The sequence below is a fragment of the Ahaetulla prasina genome, chromosome 2, assembly GCF_028640845.1.
Source record: "Ahaetulla prasina isolate Xishuangbanna chromosome 2, ASM2864084v1, whole genome shotgun sequence".
NCBI lineage: Eukaryota > Metazoa > Chordata > Lepidosauria > Squamata > Colubridae > Ahaetulla > Ahaetulla prasina.
This window is the reverse complement of record NC_080540.1, coordinates 243,060,404-243,076,469: the sequence shown is the minus strand read 5'-3', so window position 1 is coordinate 243,076,469 and position 16,066 is coordinate 243,060,404. Positions and strand designations below refer to the sequence as shown.

The following is a 16,066-nucleotide window of genomic DNA, read 5'->3' as shown; positions in this document are numbered from 1 at the left end:
TAGAATTGGCAGTTTTCCTTTTATTTCATAAGTGAATGCATGTGCTTAGCCAAAGTGCCACTGATAATGCAGTGAAAAAATATTCAGTAAATTGTTTTGCTCCTGTGAAAAATAGTACATAACAATTCTTTGTACCATGCTTCTCCTCTGGGTAAAATGTTTGTTGAAGTAAAACTCGCATCAACATTTGTTTTACAAGGTCAAGAAAAAAACACAGCAACCATTTTAATGTTAAAAGTGTGTTTTACTGTATATAGAGCATTTTCTCAGATATGCTTATTGCACTTCTGATAAAGTAAACAAGCTGATTTTCCACATTCTATCTGCTTTTGATAACATTTGAAAAATAAGCTAAAAAGTTGTTTTTCATAAAAGTTGATATACAGATATTAAATTGTTTGTTTTTCTGCAGAACCCTCGAAAAGCCCGTGTAACACGAAGATTTATCGTTGTAGAGGGGTTGTTTATTAATACAGGGGATATTTGTCCTCTGCCAGCATTGGTAAGTAATTCCTTTTTTTAATATCTAACTAACTTTTACAGACTGCAAACCTAAAAAATGGGGAAAAAATGATAAATTGCTTACTAAAAATGGAATCAATCTTCTATAAATAGATATTAAGTGTGGTCTTCCCCTTTCCCAGCTTTGATGCTGCTGCCAATAAGATGGTGGCTGATGCAGAGGGCTGAAGAAGAGATTTAGTAATGGCAAGTCAGAAGATAATATTTTTTGTCCTGGTTCTGTTGTATTTCATTCTCTTCTCCTGTTGGAAAACATTATTTAATGTTCAGATGTTTGCCATATTTAAAGGCTTGGATTTTGGGTCTATGACAATTTGCCACAGCCAACTTGCTAGGGCCAGCTTGCCAGGGACAAGAGTTACATTAACCTCAAAGAAACGGTGAAATAGAATAATTAAATAACAGATGCAAAAGAAGGGACAAAAGGAAATGTGAATGACAAAAATTAAAATATTATTTATTTATTATAAATCATTGAATTGTTAAATTGTTCTGTGGTGAGTTGTCGCACAGCCAGTTGGTTGTCACAAATAGTCTCACAGTGTGTTGGCCATGGTGCATTGGCCGTGGCGAGGTGGCCACAGCGAGTTGGCTGTAGCAAATTGTCCCATTCTGTGGATTATGAGGGTCAGTCCCTGGACTTGCTACTCTCGTAGGGAAAGTAGTAAACCTATTCTACAACCATATGCTAAGCATTCCACTGAAAAAAAGTCAAATAATTCAGCATCAAATCATTCAGCATCAGTTTCTTAAAATTGAGTACCTACTTCTGATTTTGAAAAATCAGGTTTAAAATCATAGCTATGGGACACTTGAAAGGATGATTTCACTAAGGGTTATACAGTAATGGAAGAATGTGTCCATAGCCTCTGTAGCCTAGTACAATTTCCACCATCTTGAAGCAGCAGCAGATTCCACTAATTAAGAAAATGCTTTCACAATTGTCAAGTTTATGTAACATAAATAAATTCAGTTTCTTGGCAAAGGAATATTTCTTCATAGACTATAAACACTGAAAAGTCTACATTCCTGGGGTCATTTTATATTGAGGATGTTGGCTATAAATGGTGCTTTTAAAAACATTTCCTATGGTTAGCTACTCAAAATTCTACTTTTTTTCCATTATACGACATGTTAGTAAGAAAATGTGTTAAAATATATCTGTATTTTGAAGGATGTCTTCTCAAACTGGCAAAATAGAACAATTAAAAGTATAAACAACAGTATATATATAGAACAGTATATTGTATAAAAGTATATACAAATACAAAAGGCAATTTGTCTTACTTACTAAGCAAGTAACTTTGATGTTATTTTACAAACAAAAAAATGATTCTAGATGACGTTCAGTCTGTTCATTGGTACATAATCAGTGGAAATCTACACCTAGCAACTAAAATGCATGAAAATTGAATGTCTAGGAAGATTGACAATCATCCAGATCATGGTTGCCCCGAAGGTGTTTTTTTCAAAAGGTGACTAAACTTCCTTATTTTTTTCCCCTTTTCCCCTTCTCATACAAGAAGCTTCTTTACTTCTAACTAGATGGGAAGCAAAACCAAGGAAGTCCAATTGCCTTTTGAAAAAAGCACCTTTGGGACATGTTGAGTGTTGAGCTGAAGATAGTCAACAGTAGAATATTTTGAGGAACCCTGGTGGTGCAATAGTTAAAATGCAGTATTGCAGGCAAACTCTCGCCCCAGCCTGCAATTCGATCCTGATGGGGCTCAAGGTTGACTCAGCCTTCCATCTTCCGAGGTTGGTAAAATGAGGACCCAGATTGTTGGGGGCAATATGCAAATCATGCTTCCACATTGTAAACCACCCTTAGAGTGCTGTAAAGTGCTATCAGGCGGTATATAAGGCTAATTGCTACTGCTATTGCTATTTTGATAAATTGCTCCTTCCTGAGCATTCATTAATCATGCATTATTCTGTGTCATTTGTTAATGCATAATCTACAGGTAAAGTTAAAGTATAAATACAAAGTGAGATTGTTTTTGGAAGAAAGTTTCTCCTTTGGAGTATTGGGAGAACATGGACGAGGAGTTACAGAACACTTTGGAATAAATGTAAGTCTATGTCATATGTAAATGGTAGTAGAACTTAATGCTAGCAACTAGAAGGTAAAGTTTTGATCTGGTATCTTTTTTATGGTAATATCTTCAAAGAAAATAAAGAACAGTATCACATATAGATGGTAGTCTTGTTTGTTGCTCGATGACCTCCATCCCTGCACTTCTGATTGTGGTTGTTAGGCAGTCTTCCCAATTGTTATGCAGACAGACAAAGGAGCTGCCTGCCCTCTCAAACATTTCTGCAGCTCACTGATGGATTTCAACCTCCCCTCCATGCACAGAGTTGAAATCCTTCAGGGGACTGCATTTCAGAAGGATCACCAGCCTCAAATGGAGAAGTGCTATGCTATCCAAGGCATTGATGGAAAATGTCCTCAACCCAAGGAGTCAAACAGTCACAGCTACTCAGTCCTGCCAGGTTTCAGTCAAAGTCTGCCCCATCACATTCAGACCTGAACAGTCTCCAGATATTAGGTCAACAACCAACAACCTCACTTGGGCAATCTGGAGTTCAGCTATTAAGCTGGCATTATCACTATACTGCACCCCAAACTGACAGATAACTTTAAATTATTCTACACTCTGCAATAGTAAGAAATGGCACACTACAACTTGCCAGAAAATCCTGTTATCTCATGCTGTTTAACTGACATTGTGGAACTCATGGTTTACAATATGTTATGTTTAAATAGTTCATGAAACAAATGTAGTCCAGTTGTTGGACAGAATAAAACACTGAACTTGTGTATTTTCTCCAGTCTTGTACTAATGAACGTGTTTTTGTCTCTGATTTTTCTATATATAAATTTTAAAGGAGAGAGGAAAATAAATTGAATAGTCTCAACTACACTTAGCTATTTTAGAGCTTGATGGTAGAATAAGAAACTTCAAATGGATACATGTGGTAACAGAAATGTGAACTGTATTTTTTCTTTCTTGTAATGTACTCTCATTCATTAAGATTTTTAATATTACTTATCGGTACATGACCCATTGTAGAGTTAGGATTTATTTTCTTACAGCTGTATGACTGTAACTATGTTTCACTTTTTAACATTAAGTAATTGGCATTTCTTGTGTTAGATTGATGACATTGATCTTATAAGTGCAAATATGGAAAATTCCCTGGCTTCTATTGGAGGATTTTGCTGTGGACGAACCTTTGTTATTGACCACCAGGTATGTGAAAAACCTTGAAAGACAAACTATGGCACAGTTTTATGGAGCTCTGTAGCCAATATAGGTATTTATTTGTATATTTATTTATTGATTGTAACAATTATACCCCACTGCAATCAAATAAGTCCCTTGGTGGTTCACAAGATATATAAAAAATAATGGGGTTATGGTAAGTCTAAATAAAAACATGTGTAATCAATATAAAAACCCATAAGAACAATCAGAGACTGGAAAACATATACTGTCATGTTGAGTCACATATATACCTGATGGCTGATTCTGTATTGTAAGTGCTCCATGAAATAGCTGTTTTAACATTTTTGTGAATTAGGAAGGTGGCCAGCCTGCTAGAAAGCTGCCCCATGGGCCTCTGTTGAAAAGCAACATCATTTAGCTTGAACTCTTTTGCAGGTAGTCCTTGACTTACGACTTCAATTGAACCCAAAATTTCCATTGGTAAGCAAAACAGTTGAGTTTTGCCCCATTTTACAACCTTTCTTGCCAGAGTTGTTAAGTGAATCACTGCAGTTGTTAAGTCAGTAACACAGTTGTTCAGTGAATCTGGCTTCTACATTGAAGTTTCTTGTCAAAAGGTCACAAAAGCAATCACATGAGCCTAGGATTGCAACCTTCATAAAGGCATGCCAGTTGCCAAGTAATCATCTAGGAGGATGTTGCAGCAGTTGTAAGTGTGAAAAGCGGTTATGTCTTTTTTAGTGCCATTGTAATTTGGGACGGTCAGTAAACGAAGTCAAGGACTACCTGTACTTCATAGAAATGAAAATTTATTAGATGTTTTCTCCCAAGATAACCTTTTTGAGGAGGCTTATTCCAGATAGAAGTTTTAGATGAACATGAATACACATCCGCTCAGTCTTGCACATATTTGCTACAAATTGCTTGCTCTGCATGTTGTCAATTTAGAATTATATCAATTGTTCGCAGGCACTGAACTTTGGGGAAATACTGTATTAATATCAGATGCTGAGAAGTAGCTTTTATTTGGTATTGAAGAATTGATGCATCTTCCTTGTCAAGAATGACATTGCTTTGACATGTAGCTGACAGGTGACGGGTGGGGATAAAATATCATTAGAAGGATATTAGAATAACAGATAATTGTTCTGTTCCTTTTCTGATCTAATGACCTCAATTATCATAGATATTAGGCTTGTTATATTCTCTTTGCAATGACGAGGTTGTCTGTGTAGAAGATGGTTGTAACTGCATAGATTTTTAGAATATTGCACATCGAGATTATTTCGGGATGTTTGAAAGTGATCCATCAGGTCATGTTATGCATGTAGCTTTTGCCAGTGTTGGCAAAGATGCAGTTTCGAATTAATCAGACCATGGCCTTTACATGCAGATGCTGCCAATAAGATTGTAGACACAGCTATATATTAACTGTTGTATTTACACAGAGAAATATTTTTTTACTTCTCAAATAGTTTTGAAATAGAAAAGTTAAATTAGATTTATTAAATGTTAATGCAGTTAAATAAGAGCCAGTTTAGTGCAATGGTTCAGGCTGGAAACCAGGAGACTGTGAGTTCTAGTTCCCCTTTAGGCATAAAGCGAGCTGGGCAATCTTAGACTGGTCACTCTCTTTCAGTTTTAGGAAGGAGGCAATGACAAACCACTTCGGAAAAATGTCTATGGAGATTCTCAGCAACACAGACTTTCTTGTTTTTCTTTGAAGAAGTTTTTCTTCTTATCCAGAGCTGAAGAAGCTTCTTGGATGAGAAGTGAAACGTCCTCAGAGAAAAACAAGAAAATCCAGTTACCTTTTGAAAAAAGCATCTTTGGGACACTTCTGAAAAAACTTGCCAAGAAAACTGGCAATCACTGAGAATCAGACATGACTGAACGGAAGAAAAAAAGTACTTTATTATTGTTGTTGTTGTTGTTGTTGTTGTTGTTGTTGTTGTTGTTGTTGTTGTTGTTATTATTATTATTATTATTATTATTATTATTATTATTATTATTATTATTATTATTATTATTATTGTGTGTATGTTGCTTAAGCTAGCAAGAGCCAAATTAGATAAAATACATAATTAAGTGATTGCTGTATTTTTGGATAAAAGGTTCTTAAATTTAGATTTCCTTTCAATTAAACAAATAGTTTTATATTTACCAGTAGGTTCTGTATATAAATAAGACTTGGAAATTTACTTCTTTAATATTATTACTTTTGTTCTCAGAGGCTGTCTGGTCAAGGCTATTGCTTTTCAGCCTCTCTGCCTCCCCTCCTAGCTGCTGCTGCCATTGAAGCTCTCAATATCATGCAAGAAAATCCAGGTAATTTTTCTAGAATTTAATAATTTTAGAGAATCAAGTTATGTTTTGAAAAGTACTTTTGAGCTTTGAAAGATACGGATTCATACACTGGCATGGATTTACTGGGTAATTTTGATTGTCAATCACAGTTGTCTGTAAGGTAATATGGGATTGCAGTTCATATTTGACTTGAACTGAGAGTTTTCAGAATGATATCTATATTTTATACACACAAACTTATATTCACTTATGTCTGTCTTAATTGCAGTGAGGAATGCGTAATGTAACAGAATTTGCAGATGATACACGTTTACATAAAAAAAGTCTTCCTAGCAGTTTAATTGACTGTAAGAAGTGTTCAAAGAGCTTCATTTCGTGCACTGCACCATAGAAAAGAGAACAGTGATATTTGAAAAATACTATTACTGTATTTTTCGCACTACAAGACACACCTGACCATAAAACCTGGCCTCCCCTGGAGGCCGAAAACAGGGTGCACAGAAGCCAAAAACGGCCAAAGTTTGGGGGCTGCCAGGTGGGCGGGGCTTTGGCAATATTCTCTCCAGAAGACACACAGACATTTCCGCCTTTTGGAAGACTAAAAAGTGTGTCTTATGGAGCGAAAAATACGGTATATCTTCCACTCAATAATTTGCCAAGATTGAATATACCCAAATCCTTTGTCTTTCTTCAAAGAGGTTAATTTTTAGTTCTATGAACATCTGCATCACCCTGTCTTTGAACTTGGACCATTTTCTCTGAATCCTTATTAAAGGATTTGTACTCAAAATTGTTCACAATAGACAGAGTGTAACCCATCTTTATTAAATACAATTCCAGATTATTTCAGCATTTAGAACTCATACCCATGTTTCCAGAAATCAGATCTCTCCTGTGAAAGTCATTTATATGACCTGTTATTGATCTTTAGTACCAGTAATCCTTGATTTACGACCACAATTGAGCCCAAAATTTCTGTTGCTAAGTGAGACATTTGTTAAGTGAGTTTTGGCCCATTTTACGACCCTTCTTGTGACTTAACAGTTGTTAAGTGGATCACTGCAGTGAAGTTAGTAACATGGTTGTTTAATGAATCTGGTTTCCCCATTGACATTATTTATCAGAAGGTTGCAAAAGGGGATCACATAACCCCAGAACACTGCAACCATCATAGTCAGTCGCCAAGCATCTTGAACTTTGATCACATGACCATGGGGATGCTGCGATGGTTGTTAAATGTGAAAAACCGTCAGAAGTTACTTTTTTCAGTTCTGTTGTAACTTCATACTGTCACTAAATAAACTGTTGTAAGCCGAGGACTACCTGTATTCATTCCCTTTCTGGTCCTCTTTCCATAGGCTGAAAAGATGAATGAGAATATGACCTGCACACACATACCCAGAGTATTGAATTTATTTCTATAATGTGTCAAGTTTGATTTTTTTAAAAATGCAGTTGCATTTTTTCCAAATGTAACAGCAGGAAGACATAATTTTTCCCCCCAGATTTGATAATGTCTTGGGAATTGTTCTCATGTATCTTTAATTCTTGCTCTTGGCAGATATTACCCTTTACAAACAAAGGGTAATATTTGTTACCGATGGCTGTTACACAAACCGATGGCTGTGACTATTTTTCTCTCAATTCTTCTTACCCAAACAGTGTTTATAGAGGGTCCAGTTGGCATCCTTTCTTCCTTTTGTAAAGATTCCATTTTCATGTTGAGATCCTGTCCCTCTAGTACAGGGGTCTCCAACCTTGGTCCCTTTAAGACTTGTGGGCTTCAACTCCCAGAGTTCCTCAGCCAGCTTTGTCCACAAGTCTTAAAGGGACCAAGGTTGGAGACCCCTGCTCTAGTACACGGGCGTCAAACTCGCATCATCACAGCGTTATCATGTGACGTATCGCGACTTTTCCTCCCTTTGCTAAACCTGGAGGCATGATCAGCAGGTGACGTATCCAGCCTGCAGGCCACAAGTTTGACACCCCTGTTCTAGCACAATAAGCACCAATCCTATCCTTATATCATCATCATCACATCCCAAGCACTCCTTGTTTGCCAAAATAATGATTTTTAAAAGTTAAGTTTTCAGATCTAAAAGATTTGCAGCACTAAATGTAGTCTCAGGTGCATGATGGATAGAAGAGCTTTAGAGGATTCACTGCCATCAGTATTTTATATCTGTGCTTAACTTTCAGGTTTGTTAAAGAAAGGTATTTTATGAAAAGAAATTGGCTAGGAAATGATCTTGGAACTATAGTTAAAAAACCAAGCCACTCTGATCAAAGTGGTTAAAAAAATAATCAAATCCAGCATTAGAATCTATTACAAAAAGTTGAAATATTGTACATAAAATTAATAACATTAAAATCTCTTAGGATGTCATCATACAAAATTAGGTGGTGTTGCTATTGTTAAATGAATATTGGGGAAATGAGAGCGGAATGGAAGATGCGCAGATAAGCGGTTCATAGAGAGACTGTTTTTCCTTTGAAACTACAAACCACTCTTCCTGCAAGCAACTAGGAGGAGAAAATGCTTGATTCTATAGCAAGAATAGAGAATGTCTAAGATGACGGTCACATTTGGTCTTTAAGCCTTAAACTGGAAGTCATATTCCAAAAATAGTTGGCATGCATAGAGCAAAACTAAATTTTATTTTATTTTTAGCTTATATTTAAAGTAATTAAATTTATAAAGCCATTCATCTTATGGAAAGCAACTCTGGGAAATGTACAACAATCTGATAAAAATAACAGAAACAAAACTCTAAAATATAAAAAACCATATTAATAAATATCATAACAGTGGAAAAAATCCCTCAACAGCGGAGCCATCTAAACAAGTCATAGCACAGAAGGCTTTTCAGAATATCCAAAAGGATGGGGCTGATCTCTTTTCAGAGGGAAGAATGTTCCTTAGGGCAGATGCAAGGGCAGAAAAGAGATGTAATAGTATATTTTCTCTTGTGACTTTAGAAAGGTAAAAGACAGAAAGAATGGACAAATTGAAATGCAATCTTAAATAGCTATTTAAATTGTTATGTCATGCTTAACTAATTAAACTGATATTCAAGGATTTTTTTGTTTATTTTTTTAGGCATTTTTCAGATTTTAAGACAAAAATGTAAGCAAATATACAAAGCTTTACAAGGGTAAGTAAATTCATTGTCATCTTACTTAAAACTTGACTTTAAAGAGAAAAATGATTTTTAAAGAGAGTACAGTAAAGGAAACATTTACTGTTTTTAGCTCTATATTTAAGCTATTTTAGTAAGAACAACTGCTTTTGAGTTTTTGAGTTGAAAACAGTTTTATTGTAGGACAGTGAAGGACAGGAACAACACCTGTAATATTTTTTTTTTTGCTCCCAATTATGTTTGAAATCATACCTGAAGGACATTGTCATGGTTTTTATGGGATAGTTGAGCGCTCCCCTCAGTTATATGTTCCAACATATCCTATTAAATGGCCATATTCTTCATCTTACCAAATATCCTCTTATCTTCATTTTCCCCTTTCTTGTTTCTCATCAGCCACTGAAGCCTGATATAACTCAGAAAAAGCTATTGGCAAATCTGAGGTGCAGCTGAGATGATGATATAACTCATCATCTCAGCTCCACCTCAGACTTCCCAATAGCTTTTTCTTTTATGCTATCCTGCCTCTTCTCAGTTACCAAAATACTCTTGGCTTTTCTCACTTTTACTTTTCTCCAGACACTTCTTCCTGGAATTAGGGGGTGGTAGTTTATATCCAAAACAAAACACTCCTGCTCTGTTTCACATCCAGACTAAATATGCATGTTCCAGCATTAACCACCCAAAAAACTAGCTGTACCATGCGCAGAACAATCTGGGCATAAATCATTTGGCATATCTCTATTTTAACCCCAATTTTTTGATACATTTTTTGTCTCAAGTATGTTTTCACTTCCTAAAAATCCACAGTGTGGATTTCCACTGTGTTCCTTTAGGACCGTATTTCTCAAACATTTTGGCCTCAAGACTCCTTTCTTAAAGTTCTTAAAAATGATCGAGGGACCAAAGAGCTTTGATTTATGTGGATTACATCTATCATATATACTGTATTAGAAATTAAATCTGAGAAATGATCAAATATGTATTTATTTGACTTCTTGACCTCCTGAAAGGCTCTCAGGGATCTCTGGGTTTCCAGACCACACTTCGAGAACTGCTGCTTTAGAATATGATCAGCTTGCTTATAAAAAACTAACTGCTGTTCTCTCACGCACTCTAATTGATTGACCTTTTGTCTGAAAGGGCCTGTGTCTGTCTCTCTGCTTTGCTTATTCTTTTCTGACGAGATGTGTACTTGAGTCAGATGACAGTTTATTTTAAGTAACTGACGAAAGTAACATAGAAATCAACTTGAGGTTTGTATAGCAGCCTCTAGAAATTCAGACTATGTTTATTACAGAGTGTTGTTTGGCCAAAACCTGAAAATGTCAAAGCTTTGATTTGGCTGAGGTTCAAAGGTGTCTTCTCACATTACCCCAGCTGTTTCTTTTACAACCATTATTTTAGTTTCTGAAATATTTTAACAGACTGTTTTGTTAGAAATGTCTGACTGAATTCAACAATACGCATGCTGCCGAAAATAGTATATTGATTTCATAATTTTCATCTTGCTGTGTACTGGTAAACTGGCCCATGTTTGTTAGTAATTAAACATATGTGTTATTTTAATTCTGGACCTGTTGTTTTCTCATTATCAAAAAAAAATCAAATCTACTGAACCAAGTAGCAATTTGAAAAGGTTTATAATAATTTCTATAATTGCAAATAGCATTCCATTATGATTATAACTTCCATATTATTACAAACTGATCTCTATTGATTGCATACTTACTATGAGCTCCTTGGATTCTATGCTGCTATTGAATTATTCTTCTTTATATAGCATACTTTTGTATACTATTGTAATATGTAAATAATCAAGAAATTTATCTTCTATAAAAATTTGAATAATAAAATATATTTTAGGCTCGAAATTGCCTAAATTTTAGATAATATTACCATGCTTACATTGTGATTACAGTCTTAATGTAGATGCTGGTTCTCTCTTGATAAATAAATAGCTCTCATAACAAATGACTGCTATATTGCAAAATTGCAATAAATATACATTGGTAGCTTTTTTTATTCTGTTGTCTTTGGAATTAAGATTTTCTACAGGTTATCTCAGCCCCTTTCTAAAATAATGGGCTCAAGTCTCTTCATGCACACCTTTGCATTGACTTTATATAATCCATTTAGGGTGTTGTCCACTTGCTCTCAATTTTGATTTCATTGATTTAATTCAGTTAATTAGATTAACAGTTCTGTGTTGGCAATGCTTTTGTGAATAATTGGCAGCAATAAAAATACATTTTAGAAAATGCATTTTTTTCTGATCATCTTAGCTTAGAAGTATATTTTTGGCATATACAACTCTTAAATGGTCCAGTAAGGTCAAGGCTTTCAACTTGTCTATCATAAGCTAGAGCAATAGCTTGTTTGGCAGTGGGAGAATGCAGGAACAATGCCTAATCATACTGCTTCATGGAGCATGTCCAAAAGTAGCACGGTATGCCCTTTAGAATACCTAGAATTAGATGGTATCCTAGGAAAATTACCATTCATCTAATCTAGGAATGTTTTCCTTTTGACGCTTAACAAGTACATATAGAAAAATACTGATACAGCTAACTTGAACAGGAACAGAAACGTAGATCAGGCAGGCTAGATAGAAGAACTATTCATGGTTATCTGTAGCTAACACTAACAACCTGCTTTATTACATGCTGTTTGTTTCTACTCTTATGGAAGATTGTGGGTAGTGATCTTAGTGACCAGGTCATCTGCCTTGAGGTGAAGTGTGGACTTGATCATGTAATTCCTGCATTGCAGCCGTGCACGAAACCAAGCAGTGTGCTATATTTAGTTCACTGTAACAGCAAATTTTTTAACAAAAAATCAGTGATTTTTTTCAGTGATATTTATAATCCTGTGTTTGATTTAACGTGGTTGCTTTTTGTAGGATTCCTGGTCTACGACTAGTGGGACAGTCGTTTTCCCCAGCATTACATCTCCAGTTAGAAGAAAGTACTGGATCTCGAGAAAGTGACATGAGGCTACTGAAAGAAATTGTAGAATATGTAAGATTTCTTTTAAAAATGTCAAATCCTTCAAAACTGAACTTGAGCAAGAAACATGACCCAATAGTTTCGTGCTTTGTCATGAGTCTTAAACTAAGTTGCATCTGTCTTCAATTACTGCTAGTATATTTACAAAGAGAGGACAACAAACCAAGATTATGTCAACATTGCTTTGTTTCACAATATTGGTTTGTTTCAATAAACTTCACATTACATTAACTGTATTTTATTATTAATTCAGCTACGGCATGAAACCAGAGTTGATAGTAGCCACAAAAGTTTCTATATGCTTCAAGGTATACTACAGAAGTGAGATCTGGAGTGAAGCAGACAACAAGCGAAGCACAAATGGGAACGGCATTTTTACTAATTGGAAGAAAGGACTAGTAGAGAGAACTGATAGAAGAGCGGTGCATTATTGGAAGGGGTGTGTGTGAGGAAAGAGAAAACAGCAACCGTAGAACCTAGGATAGAAACTAGAACCAAATAAAATTCCTATTATATGTTGCCAGTATTTCATAATAAAATCGTTAATGGGCATTTCATATACTTAGTTGTATAATTGGTTCTCTGTCTTTTTTCCAGTGTATGAACAGGGGTATTGCTTTAACTCAGGCTCGCTATTTGGAAAAAGAAGAAAAATATCTCCCTCCACCCAGGTTAGTAACTACTTCATTCTATTAAAATAAAACTTTTCTCGTCCAGTTAAATGGTATAGTTGTGGCAGATTGTACTGGAATTTATACATTTTAAATATTTCTACTATGTTTCTAGATTGCCATTAAATATAAGACAATTACAGGATTCTTTTTTTATTCACTGGCTGAACAATGGAATGTAAAAATAAGAAACAAGATTTTGTATATGAAGCTCCCCCAAACTTGATGGAATATATGAAATGTGTTAAGCTATGGTTGATACTGAGTCACTCCATTAGCCAATTAATCCCAGTATTATCTTATCTAGCGGTCCTTCTTTACAGATTGACTGTCCCGTTTATGTATATTTTTATTTATTTATTTTTAAATCTACCTTTCTCCCAATAGAAACAGACAAAGCAACAGTCCAGTGAATATAGTAAAACAGTGACAACAATTTACATTATTATAATTACAAGTAAAATACCTACAAAGTATACAAATAAAACAAACCCATCCAATCTATCAAAGAATCATAAAGTTGGAAGGTCTTCTAGTCCAGCTCCCTACCCAAGGCAAGGTTCCTTATACCATCTCAGACAAATGATTATCCAATCTTTAAATGACAATCTCTATAACAATACAAAAACACAAGTTACTAAAAGAGAGAAATCTTAAACTGGAAATAGAACCTCAATGGAGAAAACAATCTACATTCTTAGGCTAGAGTCTCTCATTTGTTGCTACTCCAACGACCCAAGGGCTGGATGTGTTACATGCTGGCCACGCCCACCACCGATTTAGCAAAGGGGGGGAAAGTTGCAATACGTCACGTGATGACAACATTTGACGCCGTGAGTTTGATACTCCTGCCCTAGAAGGTCTTGTTAGAATTAAGATAGTCTAAGGATTGATTTTAAAAGACATGCTGATTTGCATGAGTTTCTGAATACAGACAAATATAATCTCTCAAATAACTTGTGGGGCTTGGAAAATAATCACACTGTTGATTGCATTAGGAAAAAAATCAGTAGCCATTACAATTGATGTAATAAATCTAATTACAGCTTTTAACTTCATTCAATATGTACAAGTCTAATTATACTAATCTCTAGATATTGTAAAGCTAATTTTTTTTTAAAAAAACTGTACAGCAAATAGATGTCAATTGACTGTTTTTGTCCCTTCCAGCATAAGGGTCGTAGTGACGGTTGAACAAACAGAGCAGGAATTGGACAAAGCTGCCTCCCTTATCAGAGAAGCTGCAGAATCTATACTAAACTGAGGTTGGATTGCTTCGATTTCTGTCTCACACAACACTAGGATGCTGATGTTTTCACAGTGTGATGACTTGCACTTCAGAGATTTAAATTATTTGGATTATCATCTCATGGAATTGAAATTTGGACTTTATCGGGTCATTTCACATACAAAAACAGATTTACAAATACTGGAACACTAATCCTACACTATATAAAAGTTTAGCTCTATTTTTAGATTGTTTAAATTGGAGATCATTGTTACACTGATATTTCACTTGAGCAAGATGTTGTCTCTGTTCTCAAAAGCCTTTCTTTCCCTAGTTTTCTAAATGCATAACGAGTTTTTTTGAAATAAGGATATGAAAGTTTACAGAATACTCTTAATTTAATCATTCCTAGTAAAATATACTTTTTTGAACATTTTTCAAAAAAACCACAACCTGTTGTCAAAATAGATGCTTAACATGATATTATGGGATCCCATGGAATTAAGTATTTAAGAAGCTTTTATTACCCTTGTATGTGAATTTTTGTTTAGATCATTCCACTTCTGAATTTCTTGAAAACATTAACTTTTTAAAAATCTTTGTTGAATTTAAATTGCATATCTCATTTCATTTCATTCCAGTACCATTATGAGTTGCCATTTACCTTTATTTACTATGAACTTAACTTTTACACCAGTGCCCCAACTACTGATAATGTGCAGTCATTTAAAGCCATAATATGGACATAGTTACCTATTTACACTTCAGGTGGAGTGTGAGTTTGTATATTAAAAGAGTTTTACACAAGGTTGATGTCTTCATGAAATAAAGTTTGAGCCGGTGTTTGGCAGCAAGAATAAAAATTGGGCACAAAGAGAATACAACAGTAATTTGGTCGGTGCTTTAATCATTGGATAAATTAGTTTAGTAAAGGTATGTTATATATACTCACTGCTAAAAATTTTAACCAATTAGAAATTTGTACATGTCATTGCATGGAGTTCATATCATCTGTACTAAAGTATTTCCAAACTTCATGCCTAGAATGTAATTGCTTGAGATCACAAAGTCTTTGGCATAGATTTGCAAGAGATTACAGTAAAACAACTGTCAGTTATACCGAAGAAAATACAATACGCCAATATTCTTGTAACCTTCAAGGTAGCTGAGATGTTGTGATATATGTAATGTGAATTGCCACAAGTAGGGTTCCAAAGTCATGATTAAGACTATATTTAAGATTTTCTAATATATCCAGGTTGGATTCTTTACCCTTGTGCCTTCTTTGGTTGCTGCTAAATGGATTCCAGTGCTATATTTGGACATATTTTTTTAATAAAAGCATATATTTGATCCAGTATTTCAGTTATTTCTGAAGTCTTTGTTATGTTGTACCCAATTGTGTGCATCAATTACAAGAATTGTTTCTGATTTTAAAAAAATAGCTGAATCTGATTTGGACTGATTAGGAGCACTTTCTGCCACAAATTTAAGTATTCTTTTGACAGTTATTTTAAATCAATAGTTGAACTATTGGGTTCAATTTTGTTGCCTAATTAGATGATATTGTCAAATTTCCTCTTCCACATTGTCCCCCCAACCCAGCAGATAAATATCAATATATGTGGTAATTGAACCCCAACACCTATTATCTGCAATAAGCTAATTAAGTTTCAAAGATAAATAATTACAGTACTGAATGTTCTTCAGATTTGAACCAATTTAAGAAATATGAAGACAAATTTATATGCAAATTGAATACACTAAAATGGACCAAATCAGAAATTTATGATTTGCAAATTGAATATACTAAAATGGACCAAACAGAACTCCAGGCATTATTTGGCAATATAGAAAATGAGAAGAATTACTTTTTATGTATCACACTTGAGTGTGCAGCACCTGATCTGGTATTTCTAGTATCTCTTAAGTCACTAGTATATTACCTGCATATATT

General features: G+C 34.7%; 1 protein-coding gene across 1 annotated transcript in view; it reads left to right on the top strand.

The window, feature by feature from the left end:
* The window catches only part of SPTLC1 (serine palmitoyltransferase long chain base subunit 1), a 30,573-nt gene extending 15,104 nt beyond the window's left edge, over positions 1–15,469 (top strand). Inside the window, exons 8-15 of the mRNA XM_058169468.1 lie at positions 413–502; positions 2,487–2,594; positions 3,684–3,779; positions 5,987–6,083; positions 9,163–9,217; positions 12,105–12,222; positions 12,808–12,881; positions 14,052–15,469. Coding sequence (XP_058025451.1) covers positions 413–502; positions 2,487–2,594; positions 3,684–3,779; positions 5,987–6,083; positions 9,163–9,217; positions 12,105–12,222; positions 12,808–12,881; positions 14,052–14,145 — 732 coding nt within the window. The 3' untranslated portion in view covers positions 14,146–15,469. The remainder of the gene's footprint in view (positions 1–412; positions 503–2,486; positions 2,595–3,683; positions 3,780–5,986; positions 6,084–9,162; positions 9,218–12,104; positions 12,223–12,807; positions 12,882–14,051) is intronic.
* The last annotated feature ends 597 nt before the right edge of the window (positions 15,470–16,066 follow it).